General features: G+C 34.0%; 3 protein-coding genes across 3 annotated transcripts; 2 read left to right on the top strand and 1 right to left on the bottom strand.

Annotated features, from left to right (window-relative positions):
* Nucleotides 1-7,565: 7,565 nt before the first annotated feature.
* LOC131641430 (protein MAIN-LIKE 2-like) lies at nucleotides 7,566-8,622 on the bottom strand. Its single transcript, XM_058911728.1, has 3 exons — nucleotides 8,578-8,622; nucleotides 7,784-8,499; nucleotides 7,566-7,689 (listed from the first exon to the last, which is right to left on the bottom strand). The coding sequence occupies exons 1-3, from the start codon at nucleotides 8,620-8,622 to the stop codon at nucleotides 7,566-7,568; spliced, it is 885 nt and encodes a 294-aa protein (XP_058767711.1).
* Nucleotides 8,623-9,719: 1,097 nt separating this feature from the next.
* LOC131641429 (uncharacterized) lies at nucleotides 9,720-13,360 on the top strand. Its single transcript, XM_058911727.1, has 2 exons — nucleotides 9,720-10,865; nucleotides 13,319-13,360. The coding sequence occupies exons 1-2, from the start codon at nucleotides 9,720-9,722 to the stop codon at nucleotides 13,358-13,360; spliced, it is 1,188 nt and encodes a 395-aa protein (XP_058767710.1).
* A 75-nt stretch (nucleotides 13,361-13,435) lies between these two features.
* Nucleotides 13,436-14,817, top strand: LOC131641433 (protein EXORDIUM-like 3). Its single transcript, XM_058911729.1, has one exon. It carries the CDS (start codon nucleotides 13,497-13,499, stop codon nucleotides 14,544-14,546), a length of 1,050 nt encoding a protein of 349 aa, XP_058767712.1. The 5' UTR covers nucleotides 13,436-13,496; the 3' UTR covers nucleotides 14,547-14,817.
* Nucleotides 14,818-15,998: the final 1,181 nt, after the last annotated feature.

Genomic DNA, 15,998 nt, shown 5'->3' with positions numbered 1-15,998 from the left:
GGTAAAAATGATAAAATAAAATAGTGTAAGAAAAAAATAATACTTTTAATACTTATATGCTTATTAAACCTTTTTTTACTAAAATGTAAAATTAAATAAAATTATCTAAAGATAAATTTAAAAAGTCAAAATTTATTTTAATTCAAAATAAAAAATTAAATATAATTTCATATAACACATTATTATTATTATTATTATTATTATTATTATTATTATTATTATTATTATTATTATTATTATTATTATTATTATTATTATTATTATTATTATTATTATTATTATTAGAGTAGGATTTTTAAAATTAAAACTTTTAAAATAATTAACAATTGAACAAATATAATTTTATATAACACAAAATATATATTTGTTAAAAGAAATTAAATTCAAAATTTAGAAAAAATTTATAGTAAAAGATATAATGACATTAATAGAGAAATTTATACATTATATATCATATTTGTTTCAATATGTTATTTTTAAAATTATAGATTATTTGGTCCAATATAAAATAGATAAGTTGAAGAATTATATATATATATATATATATATATATATATATATATATATATATATATATATATATATATATATATCATTTATAAAGTTAATTAAAATAAAATAGAAAAAACATTATAAAAATAATTAATAACATAGAAAAATTATAATTAAACTAAATAAAGAAAAAACCATAAAAATAATTAATAAAATAGAAAAAACACTATCAATTTTTATATAAATTTAAATATTGAAATATGTCAAAATCGCAGGTAAATTCGCAGGAAATATACCTGCGGATTTACCTGCGGAACTTGTATTACAGTTTGTTTTTATTATAAATTAAATATCGCAGGAAAATCCGCAGGAAAGTTTCCTGCGAATTTACCTGCGGATTTTTAGTTTATGTAAATATTTTGTTTAAAATATATATTCCGCAGCAAATTCCGCAGGTATTTCTGCAGAATTTGCTGCCACTTTTAGATCCGCAGGAAATTTATTTTATTTAAGGTTTAATTGCAGTTTTGGTCCCCCTATTATTCTTTTTTTTGAGTTTTGGTCCCCCTATTTTAGAATCCGGAATTTTAGTCCCTATTTTTTGTTTTTTGAGGATTTTGGTCCCCCTGCAAATTCGAAGGCAATTTTAAATGAAATGATGCTCACATTAATGACGTGTCAATGTCAATTCAGCAGTGATATGTTCAAAAAAACTATTTTTATTTAAGATTTATGTTAAACATGTCATCAATGTGAGGTTTATTTCATTAAAAATTGCCTTCGGATTTGCAGGGGGACCAAAATCCTCTAAAAACTAAAATAGAGGGACTAAAATTCCGAATTTTAAAATAGGGGGACCAAAACTCATAAAAAAGAATAATAGGGGGACCAAAACTGCAATTAAGCCTTTATTTAATAAAATTCCAGGAAAATCCGCAGGAATACCTGCGGAAAAATTTCCGCAGGAAATTCCGCAGGTAATACGTGTATTTCTAGTAGTGATATATATATATATATATATATATATATATATATATATATATATATATATATATATATATATATATTGATGAGAAAGTATCAAGTTTCATGATAATATCCTATGCCTATATTAAATCTTTTTTGACCAAATTATCTCTTCAAATTTAAATCATAAATAAATAGACATTTTTGTGAGTTCACGAATTAAAATCAAATGTACCTACCTTCAATATGTGTGTCTTTATAGGGTAAGAATTTCTTTAAGTTGAATGAATCTAAGATATTCAAAGAAAAGAAAAGAAAGAAAATTAAAGTCTAATGTTGAGGTGTTGTCTTTCCCTATCTCTACTCTAGCTAGTAAAATCTTCATCATAAACTTTGAACTAAACATCCAAAGTACTACCACTTAAATTATTTAAAAGCACACATTTACACATACAATTAATGTTTCAAAAAATTCATATCCAAGATAATATTAATTAGGAAAAGGGAAAGTAAGCTTTGATGAACAAAAAGGAAAATAAAGTGTTAGAAAAAAGAGGAAAGGTGAAAGGGTATAGGAGAGTTATCCAAGGAGGCCGGAGTTAAGAAATGTGGTTCAATGTAATGTACTTCTATACCATTAATTTATAAGAAGAGGATTATCTTCGCTTATAAGTATATATTTAGGTCATATATTATCTGATGTAAGGTTTTTAACACACCTCCTTACGTTCAAGACTAGACAGCTAAATCGTGAAGATAAATGGCAAGTGGCTCCAACTCAGAAAAAACGAAAAAAATAATATAAATGCATAGAAGTCCAACATTATAAAAAAGCATTTCTCATATAAACTACATATCAAACACATTTCTTACTTAAATAACCTATCTAAATTACCTATTACACAACCTAACACTCAATTTTTACAAATGTATAGAGAAATAAAAAAACTTACTAAATGTGAGTTTCATATTAAACTCTTTGATTGTTTGGATGTTGAGAGTAGAAACTTGAAAGTGAGTTGAGAGAGTTTGAGAGAGTAAGAGATATGTGAGGAAGAAAAAAAGTCTAGTGTATTTTTGATTAAAAATTCACTCGGATGTGCATTTTTGTATGTTATACTGAAATACATCTTTGTATTAATTTTTGACGTAAAATTAGAATCTGACTCACCAACGAGTGAATTGTGTGTAAATAAAAAATGTTCAAAAATATATTTTAAAATTCTAAAAGTAATTTTAGTTTTTCCCGAGAATGTAGGAGAAAATTAAGAAACAGCGATCTCCATTTTCTATACCATAATATTTGGAAATTTCTTTACCCACCTCCTAACCTTCTTAGTCACCTCTGGCGAATTTACCAAAATACCCCTTGTTTAGGAAATACATTTCCGAAAACTCGAAAAAAATGTGTTTTCGGAGATGCATTTCCGAAAACACCCCTTTTTTGAGTTTTCGGAGATGCATTTCCGAAAACACCCCCTTTTGGGAGAGGGGTATCTTCGGAGATGCATATCCGAAATATTCCAAGACCAAATTGGTCTTGGAATGTTTCGGATATACACTTCCCAAAGAATTCAATAATTATTAAAAAATTAAAATCAAGATGAATCAATACAATTAATAGGTATAAAATCAAGGTGAATCAATAAAATGAAGGTGAATCAATAAAATCAAGGTGAATCAAAATTTCCTAAACAATTTTAAAGTTAAAAATTATTTTACTAACTTATATAAATCAAAAACATTTTAATTTCATAAGTAAATTTTGAATTATATAGAGTTAAATATAAAATTTATTCATTAAATAAAATTAAGACAAAATTTTTTTTTTAATTTTTTTAAACTAAATAAAAAATTATAACTCATTTTTAATTATGAATCAAAATAGAAATATATAAATATATAATAATAATTATTAATTTTGTAAGTGAAATATATATATATATATATATATATATATATATATATATATATATATATATATATATATATATATATATATAATATATATATATAAATATATATAATAATTATTATAAATTAAAACACTCATTTTTTTAATTTTTATAATTATTATATAAATATATAAATATATTTATAATTAATATATAATAATTATTATATAAATATATAAATATATAAATATATAATCATTTTTATAAATATGTAATAATTATTATAATTATTATATAAATATATAAATTAAAACACTCATTTTTTTTATAAATATATAATAATTATTATAAATATATAAATAAAAAATTATAACTCATTTTGTAAGTGAAATTATTTTAATTTTTTTAATTAAAATTATTTTAAATTTTAAAATATGAATCAAAATATAAATATATAATAATTATTATTCATAACTCATAAATTATATCAAAATATATAATTATTATTATTCATTACTCATAAATTATATCAAAATTATGTTCCACTTCATACTAAAATTTTTAGAGTAATTTAATAGTCCTATCACCTACCGTATCTTACAATGAGACAACAATACAAAAACTAAGTATCTGCTACCTTCCCTCTCTTGTTTCTTTAGTAAAATCTCACTTGTTAGATGAATTCAATAACTAAGTTTTAACACCAGAATATATATATATATATATATATATATATATATATATATATATATATATATATATATATATATATATATATATATATATATATATATATATATATATATATATATATATATATATATATATATATATATATATATTATTGATGAGAAAGTATCAAGTTTCATGATAATATCCTATGCCTATATTAAATCTTTTTTGACCAAATTATCTCTTCAAATTTAAATCATAAATAAATAGACATTTTTGTGAGTTCACGAATTAAAATCAAATGTACCTACCTTCAATATGTGTGTCTTTATAGGGTAAGAATTTCTTTAAGTTGAATGAATCTAAGATATTCAAAGAAAAGAAAAGAAAGAAAATTAAAGTCTAATGTTGAGGTGTTGTCTTTCCCTATCTCTACTCTAGCTAGTAAAATCTTCATCATAAACTTTGAACTAAACATCCAAAGTACTACCACTCAAATTATTTAAAAGCACACATTTACACATACAATTAATGTTTCAAAAAATTCATATCCAAGATAATATTAATTAGGAAAAGGGAAAGTAAGCTTTGATGAACAAAAAGGAAAATAAAGTGTTAGAAAAAAGAGGAAAGGTGAAAGGGTATAGGAGAGTTATCCAAGGAGGCCGGAGTTAAGAAATGTGGTTCAATGTAATGTACTTCTATACCATTAATTTATAAGAAGAGGATTATCTTCGCTTATAAGTATATATTTAGGTCATATATTATCTGATGTAAGGTTTTTAACACACCTCCTTACGTTCAAGACTAGACAGCTAAATCGTGAAGATAAATGGCAAGTGGCTCAATAGTGGAAATCATAGTAGGTGGCCATCGAATACATGTTAAAAAGTATAATTGGACCTAACTCATCCCCATAAAACCAACTTATAAAGTAAGAATTACTCCCAAATTATAAAGATATATTCAAACTATATATTATCTGACGTGAGACTTTATCAGAAATAAATACAATTACAATAAATTCACTGATAATGTATTTTGATATATCTGATAATGAATTCATGCTCCTCTTTATTTTTTTATCTTATCGGATTGAGTACTCCTTATACTTATTATAATTTATTATAATTCATTATGCTTTTTAAAAAAAATTTAATATTTTTAATTGATCAAATGGTTATTGATGTACCGAATATATGCATGAGTGACTGCATAGAATCTGCATCTGATGGAAACATGGATGGGTGCATATCGATCATCCAACAAAGCAACAGCCGATAGGTTGTTTTGTTCGGACCACATAACAATGCGGTCCCCTCTTTTTCTATTCTTTCTTAAATTTCAAACTTGTAAGAAGAAAAAAACAGATATAACTATTCGAAAAACCCAAATATACCCTTATCCTTCATTTTATTTTCCCGCTCTAGGTAATAGAAAATCTCCAAATCATATGACGACAACCACCATCATCAATGTAAATGATACCCTCTCTTCCTTGGGCCCCACACCATCCTTCACTTTAAGAATCTAACTGTCCTCCATTACCCGCAAATCAATGTCTCTTAAAATTTAAACATTTTTTCATTTTCCATTTATTTTTCACTCTCCGGTAATTTAGCCAACACGCATCATTCAAATGTAGCCAAAAGTACATTATCATAAACTCAACAAAAAAAAAAATTACATTATCATATGTAGGAGTATTTATTTTAATAAATAAATTAATCTAAAATATTTTACTTCCAACAACCGAGCGGCTTAGAAAAAAAAATTCAAATAACCATGTTTAATAATTTATTTACACCAAAAACCATGTTTTCGGCAAAATTACGCATATGACCAGGTTTCAGAGGTGGTCTCCACATAGGAGCCACCTCAGGTGGCGCCAAAGACCAAAACCTCTTAACCTATGCGCCACCCAGGGTGGCATCAATGCATATTTTTCCCTTTTTAGCCACCTAGGGTGGCGCCTATGTATATATATATATATTTTTTTTTTGTTTTTTTTTTTTGTTTTTTTTTAATTGTTTATATACTATTTTTTTTTAAATTTTTTTTATTTATTAACAAAATTGTTTTAACAATTAAATAAATAATGAAACACCACATGTCATTCATTCCAAACATTACAAATACAAGAAATGCAGAAACAACATTAGAAATACGGTCATACAGTTCAAACATTACAAATACGGTACACAAAAGATAAATAATAAAACATGGATATTATGCTATTCACGACCCCTCTGACCATGACCCCTCCGACCCGGCGCCGGACCATGACCCCTCTCACCGCCAGTTCCGCAATCTGGAACTACTCGAATCCGGTTGGAAGGATCTCGACGACCGACTTCTCCACGACCCCCCCTATTCCTTGGTTATTCTTGTTGTGTCTGGGTAGGCGGTCCTCGGATTAGCCCCTCCATGCGCTCATTGGACATGTATTCTTGTATGTTGCTGTCAAATAGTCGGGTCCCCATGCCCTCAAAGATTTGTCTTGGCGGTGGAGTTGCGTCACATGGTCGGTAAAATCCAGCGCTTGATTGACCTTGAAAAAATGACATTGTTTGCTGGGGTGTGGTGTACCCATATTGTTGGTGTTGTGGAAATTCGTACTGTGACGATTGAGTGGTCATTTGCTCGTTTGGGTCGTAATTGTCATCTAGACCCATGTCGGGGCTGGGTTGCCTATTGTAGCTGGAGGGACCGGCGTCGCCGTGTTGTTGGGTGAAGGCCCATGATTGTTGCTGGATGGGTTGCCTAGTGGAGGAGGAGGGGCCGGCGTCGTAGTGTTGTTGGGTGAAGCCCCACGATTGTTGTTGGACGGGTAGCCTAGTGGAGGGGTCGGCGTCACGGAGTTGTTGGGTGAAGCCCCATGATTGTTGTTGGAAGGGTTGACTTTGGTAGGGCGTTGTTGGTGTTGTTTGAAATTCCTCATGGTCAGGTTGTTCGGATGTTTGGCGTTGTCGGCATTGTTGGCGTTGTTGTCGTTGTTGGGGTGGTTGTTGGGGTGGTTGTTGTGCGTATTGTTGGGGTGGTTGTTGTGCGTATTGTTGGGGTGGTTGTTGTGCGTGTTGTTGTTGGCGGGGGTCGTGTAGGTAGTAGGGGTCTGACACATACATATCGGGGGTTGTGACTGTTCTATACCAAGCAAGGTATGTCGCGGTTGGAAACATGGGGAGTTGGGCAACAGGGAATTGTAACAGACGGCTGCGACGCTGCCTCCACATCTCACAAAATTCAGGTGCGAATGTACGATAATCTGCGTGGTCCCATTGATTGTTAACTCTTTTAATATGCCAGCGACCCAAATCAGTGGGGGGATCCGGGATCGGTTGATGCATGCCAAACTGCAGTCTCACACGGTCAGATTGGTGCATCTCAATGATGTTGAACCTTATTATCGGTACTACTGCAGTCCAAACTTCCCGGTCACTCTCGTTTGGCTCATGGTCTAGCAACAAGTATGGTCTCCAATTAAACTGCGTGGGAGAAAAAATAACATATTATTAAAAAGCATGATGAATTGTAATACATCTATATGATCATATAAAAGTTTAGGGATAATACATCTTCAGCTCGGAGGTGATCAATTAGGTCCCGATATAAAACAACACTCCCCCTCGGATTCTTACTGTAATCCAATTTAGGACCACAGAACCTAAAAAATAAAGAGCAAAAATGTTATTTCAGATTTTTATGAAAAAGATAGTTAGCATTCAAGGAATAGCGTTGAAAAAGAGAAAAAGACGTACCTTGTTGCATAAGGGAACGTGTAGTTGTTCCTGCCTACCGGGGACAGCGTCGGCATTCTCCACCAACCCCATACTTGTAGGAGGAACGCACATCCATAGAAGGTGCACTTCTCGGCAACCGCGTTCTTACAAAGAGACTGGTATAACATCGCCAAAACGGCGGACCCCCAACTATATTTCCTAATCTTGCTAATACTGTCAAATTTACTTAAATAGAAAAAGTTGACAGTGTTACCTGTCGACTCCGGGAATAAAAGTTTACCAAACATCAACATTATATAAACCTTAGTCATTAACCAAACATGCTCCTCAGTAAAGTTGTCCATCAAGACGAGTTCATCATAGTAATCTCTAAGGGAGACCAGACTGATACCCTGGCCTCTTGAACCTTGAGTAGGCACAACTAGATCTCTTCCCAACACTCTCTCACACATTGAATTAGCATGTTGAACAGATCCATTAACAGCCTTGCCATCAATGGGCAGACCAAGTAACATATAAACATCCTCTAGAGTAATAGTACACTCACCTATTGGAAGATGAAACGTGTGGGTTTCAGGCCTCCATCGCTCTTGTAAGGCAAGGATGAATTTTCTGTCTATGGTGTTGTTGTTAACTTTTATGATATGTCCGAAGCCACATGCTTGGAGATTCGGAATAATCCTCTCGTCGGGTTCAACGTAAGCGTGAGAACGTGTACGAAATCGGTCAACAGCCTAAGAACCACAAATAAATCGATTAAACTGGATATCATATACGCATAGATGTTTAGAAATAAATAAGTATAAACTTACAAAGGTCGCCAAATTCGCTCTAGTTCCTCTGTGTGTTTCACCCATGGTAAGAAGTTGTTGAGCCATTTTCAAGAACTCTTTAAGTTTTCTGCGGAATTGAAAATGCAAAGTGGTTTTTTGAAGAAGAAGAATATATGTTGGTGAAAAGAAAGCAAGTATATGAGAGTATTTATAGAGGGTTGGTGGTTGTTGATGTTAAGTGCATGAGGGCCAAGTGGTGAGCATGCATGTGATACAGATATCAAAGTGATAAAGATGGGTTCACATGCATTCTGTGTTGAAATGACCATGCATTCCCGTGTTTTGTGCTAACTTTGTCTAGGCATGCATGCATTAATTGTTTCTGGCAGAATAGACTAGGCCTGCATCCCGTGTTCGGTGCTGAATTGTCTAGGCATGCATGCATACAGTATTCCGATGCACGTAGATCACATGCTGGCGGATCAGATTAGGGTTTTGGCAGTGGGGACCACTAGACAAAATTAGGGCAAAAAAAAACAAAAAAAAAAAGAAAATACACTAATGCGCCACCCCAGGTGGCGCCATGCTGGAAAATTTTTGTCTAATGCGCCACCCCAGGTGGCGCCTACATGCTACTGTTATTTTTTTTTTTTTGAAAATTTAGGGTTAGGGTTTGGTTAGGGTTTTCTATGTTTTTTTTTTGAAAATTAAGGGTTAGGGTTTGGTTAGGGTTTGGTTAGGGTTTTCTGTGTCACCGAAAATAATTAGCATACAGTCTTCGCATGTGATTGTACAGTGTACACTGTTCAGTATGGTTGTGTCTGGTCAAGTCGACTGTAGTTCACCAGTGGCAAGCACACCTCAAATCAACTCAGGCATTCATTTTCCGTCAACTTTATTCGCATGTGATTGTACAGTATGGTTGTGTCTGGTCAAGTCGACTGTGCAACAGTTCAGCAGTGTCATGCACACCTCAAATCAATTGTGAAACAGTCTGGTGTGCAGCAGTGGCATTTATTCATCAAATCAACTCAGTACGCATGTGATTGTATAGTATTCGCCTTCATAATTGTCATCACTCAATGTTCGTCTACATAAAGGAAACCTATAACGTGTAAACTAACACAACACATTACACATCTGATTACATATTTGAAATAAAACTCTCTACCCACTCAACAATGGCCCCTCCGCAATACATTATCAACGCTCATATTTTTGGCGAGACCTATGACAACGAAGAAGTTGGTTTTCTGTTTAGAAACACTGAGGTTAAACGATTTTGTTTAAGCAGAAAAGCAAATTTCAGTTACTTCAAAGGGAGATTAGAGACGAAGCTTGCAATGGGTGGTGTATCCCAGATATTTTACCAATATCGATTTCTTCATGGAGACAACCCGGTCAAGTTTATCCAAGTTGAGATCAAAGACGATGAAGACATGCAGAATATGTTTGCCAATCATGAGTATTCTGGTTACGAATGCATAGAACTGTATGTTACTCTACCAGAAGTTCAAACCACACAAATGGTTGAGTCACAAGTCATTGATGCACTTGGAGACGAGCAAGCAGAGGTCGACGTTGTAGATGAAGAAGAAGAAGCACCGGAAATAGAAGTTGATAACCTGGTAAACGAGGAAAGTGAAGATGAACCGGAAGTTGTTGTACCACGAGATCAAGTGCATATGCCTCCAGTGCACATGAGGAACCTGAATTTTGATGGGGATGACGAACCATCGACTGATATTTTCTATGATCCATACACCCAAACAGATCAACGGTTAAAAGTAGGAGACAGATTTCGTTCTAAGGAGGCATGTATCATGGCCATAAAAAGATTTCATATGGCAAACAATGTTGATTTTAGAGTTGATCGCGCCAATGTCGAAAGGTACAAAATTTACTGTAGTAACACTGATTGTGGATTCAGGTTGCATGCATCATACAGGAAGAGAAGTGACTCATGGGTTATAGGATATATTTCCCAAGATCACACATGTATTAACACAAATGTTTCACAAGATCACCGTAAGCTCAGTTATGACATCATTTGTCAAGAAATCTTGCCTCTAGTTGAAAAAGATCCATCGTTAAAGGTGAAAACGATAATCTCTCATATTGTTGCAACGTACAACTACACTCCGTCTTATAGAAAGGCGTGGCTGGCGAAGACCAAGGCGATCGAAGTTGTGTATGGAAATTGGGAGGATTCGTATAAACGACTCCCACATTTCTTATATGCGCTTCAAATTTATGTTCATGGAACTGTTACTATTTTAGAGACCCTTCCGGCGCAATCTCCAGACGGAACATCACTTCAAGGAAATGTGATATTCCACAGGCTCTTCTGGGCTTTCCGCCCATGTGTACAAGGATTTTCATATTGCAAACCAATTCTTCAAATAGATGGAACTTGGTTGTACGGAAAATATAAAGGCACCATGTTGATGGCTGTGGCTCAAGACGGAAATAGTAACATCTTTCCTGTTGCTTTCGCTCTTGTGGAAGGAGAAACTGCTGGAGGTTGGGGTTTCTTTCTCAGAAATCTTCGGACACACGTTTCCCCCCAACCTGGACTTTGCTTGATTTCAGACAGACATGCTGCCATCGAGAGTGCGTACAACAATCCAGCAAACGGGTGGCAAAACCCTACATCAACGCATGTTTATTGTATTCGACACATCGCACAAAATTTCATGCGGGAGATAAAGGACAGGGCTCTTCGGAAGACTCTTGTAAATGCCGGATATGCGTTGACGCAACCGACGTTCCAATATTATCGACAAGAAATTGTAGCGGCAAATCCAGATGCAGGCAGATGGGTTGACAGTCTTGCTAGAGAGAAATGGACCAGATCATACGACAACGGGAAGCGATGGGGGCACATGACTACGAATCTTGTGGAGTCTATGAACGGGGTGTTTAAGGGCATCAGACACCTTCCGATTACTGCCTTGGTGGAAGCAACATACTATAGGATGGCTTCTCTTTTCGCAAGAAGAGGTGAGCGTTGGAATGCAGTTATAGAATCCGGACAATTATGGAGCGAAACATGCGTCAAATTCATGAAAGAGCAATCTGCCAAAGCCAACAGCCACATTGTGACATCTTTCGATCGATTCAACCGGACCTTCAGTGTTAAGGAAACGATTGACCATAACGAGGGCCTTCCGAGACAACAATACAGGGTTCTTATAGATGAAGGGTGGTGCGATTGTGGAAAGTTTCAAGCCTTTCGGATGCCATGCTCTCATGTAATTGCAGCATGTTCGTATGCGCATCAAGATCCGTTAGCACTTTTATCTCCCATTTACAAGGCAGATACCTTGCTCGGGGTGTACAACAACTCATTTCAAGTGATGGCAAAGGAGGATTATTGGCCTACGTATGAAGGGGACGTGGTTTGCCATAATGATAACATGCGGAGAAAGAAAAGAGGCCGCCCGAACAGCACCCGGATCACAACCGAGATGGATCATGAGAAAATGGTACGAAAGTGTAGCATATGTCGTGAAGTCGGGCACAATAGAAATACCTGTCCTAACCGTGGATCAAATTCCACCAACAATTAGTTGTATGTCATCTGTATTTTTATTGACAATGTTTTTGTATTTGTATTAGTATTCGTAAATGTATTTGTATTTGTATTTCTATTTGTTATGTATTTGTATTATCCTTTATTAAATCAACTAGTTATGTCTTTGTCTTGTAGTGAAATTGTCTTCATGGCCCATACTGCCACTCTTTATTTTGGACAGTCAGTCAAATACGCATGCTTTCGTCTAGTCCCATCAAGTCAGTCATTGATCAGTGTGTCTGCATTTATCATACATGTTAGGCGTGCTTGTAAACAGTACGCAACATCATTAATTTTTTCTACCCACTACTATTATAAATTAGGGGCTCCTATGGTTGAGTTTACACACAGATACACAAACTCCAAATACCAAACAATCACACAAACACAACCATGCCTCGCCGGACAACCACTAGGCCAGATGGATGTCACCGAACAACAGAGTTGCCGCCCCGGAGATCAACATGGCGTGCCGAACCTGAGCCGGAGTATCGCAGAAGGAACGGACATGTCATATTCTCCGCCGTCAAACCTCCCATGCCGATTATATTTTGGAATATCTCTTCCGTCGAGCAACTCAAGAGGACTCTCCTAAGATTTTTAGAGGGGGAGTACGAGGCCGGCGAACAGATAAGAAGCATCAAGAGGCTTAAAACAAGGGCCGATCCTGTGACTGGAGCAACGATAAGTTTCTGGCATAAGGTGGAATACGACATTGATGCCATTCAAATGATGCATGGACCTAATGACATTGTTTTAACCGTGGTGATTTCTTAGATGTTTTACTTTATCTTTTCTGTTGGTTATTTTCTATGTATCATTTGAATGATCAATGAACTACTCTTTTCCGTGGACACTCGACTTAGCCGATTCACTGAACTTACATATTTATGTTGAAAACCATTTTATTAATAAATAAAAAAAAATTAAAAAAAAAACAGTATATAAACAACAAAAAAAAACAAAAAAAAAAAAAGCAAATGAGAGTAGGCGCCACCCTAGGTGGCTAAAAAGGTCAAAATACTCATTGAAGCCACCCTGGGTGGCGCATGAGTTAAGGGAATTTGGCCTATGGCACCACATGAGGTGGCTCCTATGTGGAGACCACCTCTAAAACCTGGTCATATGCGTAATTTTGCCGAAAACATGGTTTTTGGTGTAAATTATTTATTAAACTTGGTTATTTGGATTTTTTTTTTTCAGCGGCTTAAACCCAAATTGTTTCACACTAGTGTATTACTTTAAATTTGATATTCCCAAAAATATATAATAAAAAATAAAAACCTTTTGCTTTCGGTGTATAAAAAAAAGCCTCACACTCTTGAAAGATCACGTTTTGTACTTACTCTTTCGCTCTCTAACTCACACAAGTGGAAAAAAAATGTTGAAAACGTTCCCCACCCAACCGCCGCCGTTCACGGTGGTCCTTCCCCTCACTCTCCTCCTTCTCTCATTCCTCCTCACAGCAGTCCCAGTCTCCAGCTACCGTCCATGGCCACAAAACCCCTCAAAAAACATCTCCGACTACGCCCTCGGAGCCTCCAAGAAATACGAGGGCTCATCGGAGTTTGTTAAACTCCGCTACCACATGGGCCCCGTCTTAACCAACATCATAACCGTCCACACAATCTGGTACGGCACCTGGAAACGCAGCCAGAAAAAAATAATCCGCGAGTTCATAAACTCAATCTCCGCCAAAAACGCACCTCACCCTTCTGTTTCCAGTTGGTGGAAAACCGTCATGCTTTACACGGACCAAACCGGGTCCAACATCTCCAACACGGTTCACTTAGGCCAAGAGAAAAACGACCGGTTCTACTCCCACGGAAAATCGTTAACCAGATTATCAATACAATCAGTCATCAAAAGCGCTATCACCGCCAAAACTAAACCCTTACCGATAAACTCACGAAGCGGTCTTTATCTTCTTTTAACAGCCGATGACGTGTACGTTCAGGATTTCTGCACGTCAGCATGTGGTTTTCACTATTTCACTTTTCCTTCACTTGTTGGTTACACTCTTCCTTACGCGTGGGTGGGGAACAGTGAGAGATTCTGTGCGGGACAGTGTGCTTATCCCTTCGCTGTTCCGCAGTTTATACCTAACGTGAAACCGTTTAAGTCGCCTAACGGCGACGTTGGAGTTGACGGAATGATTAGTGTTATTGGACATGAGATTGCTGAGCTGGCAAGTAATCCGTTAGCGAATGCGTGGTATGCCGGTGGGGATCCGAGTTTTCCGGTGGAAATAGCGGATTTGTGTGAGGGTATTTACGGAACGGGAGGTGGTGGATCTTATACAGGACAGGTTTTGGACGGTCGAGATGGTGCCACGTATAATATGAATGGTATAAGGAGGAAATATTTGGTGCAGTGGCTTTGGAGTCATGTTTTGAATTATTGTACTGGTCCTAATGCTCTTGATCACTGATTATCTTAATCGGTGTATATGATGTTAATGATATATGTCTCTGCACAGTTATTAACTGAATTGATTTAATCGAGTGCATGATCAAGAATGAAATATTTTTATTTTTATTTAGTGTTTTGTGTTTTGGGCTTGTTATGTGGGTTTGTGATTTTGTGGTGGTGGCTAAGTTTGCTCATGATGCAAATAATGTAATTTTTGTTGAATATGATATATTATAAAGCTTAGACATTTGTAGTTACTGTATGGTAATGGAGTTTTCACTTTGTATAAATGTTATGTTTTGATTTGATTGGAGACTTCTCTTGAATTTTTGGTTCCCAATGCTATTATTTTGCTGCAGAAATTAAATGAAGAATCTATTATTGCATGCTTCTGTGGATCTGCATTTGTCATATGAAACTTGTGTCCAAAGCTGTTTTTAATTTGAAATAGGACTTGGGGTTTTCCTATATAGGGTGTGTTTGATTAAAATAGCGGTTGATTGATAAGGTAGCTGATAGTTTATAGCTGATGACTGATGATTTATGGCTTATAACGAATTATTGAAATTGATAGTTTATAAACTCATTGAAGTGTTTGATAAAATTATCGGTTCATTTAACTTATAAATGTAAAATGACATAAAAAATATTTAATATATAATTATTTTATTTTAAATTAAAATAAATTATAAGGGTTTAAAATAAATTTTAATTGAAATAATAAGGATAAAAAAGAAAGAAAAAGTAATAAGCTATAAGACATAAGTTAAAACGCTATTTGAAATAACGTCTGAAAAATAAACTATAAATAGGCTATAAACTCGTGATGAAAAGACCGTTATCAAACGGATCTAAATTATAATATGAACTTATAAGACATAAAACATAAATTATAAACTCAAAAATATGTCTTACCAAATAGAGCTTATAGTTTAATCTATTTTTTTCTCGTTATAAATATGTTTAAACATAATTCACAATTAGGATGTAAATGTATAAGAGATGCTAATGTATTTAAATTGGATAACTACATGAAAATATTTGATAATTAGTATACATTAACTACAATATAGTTTTGATTGTCTAAAAGTGGAATTGTGGAAAGACGCTTTTTCATATAATATTTTATAAAATAAGGACTAATTTGACACTAAGACTAAATTAATGAATTTGGTGTTGTTCATATGTATAGAAACTTATTTGATAAAATTTAGTTAAAGTATAGACTAATTTAAAAGTAGGTCGTTAAATACAAGTTATACAACCACTAAATGATATATTTATTTATTGTGTTATGAGTGCATATAGTTTCAATAAATAAAAACTTCTGAATCAAAATGATCTATCAAAATAGTTTTTTTGTAACTACACTATTTATTCAACATAGTATTTAAAATAAAATCCAAAATATTAAGACAACTAAATCTAACATAACATTTAAAATATTAATATAGTGATCATTTATTAGAGA

The sequence above is a fragment of the Vicia villosa genome, unplaced genomic scaffold, assembly GCF_029867415.1.
Source record: "Vicia villosa cultivar HV-30 ecotype Madison, WI unplaced genomic scaffold, Vvil1.0 ctg.003731F_1_1, whole genome shotgun sequence".
NCBI lineage: Eukaryota > Viridiplantae > Streptophyta > Magnoliopsida > Fabales > Fabaceae > Vicia > Vicia villosa.
This window is presented reverse-complemented; position numbering and strand designations above follow the sequence as displayed.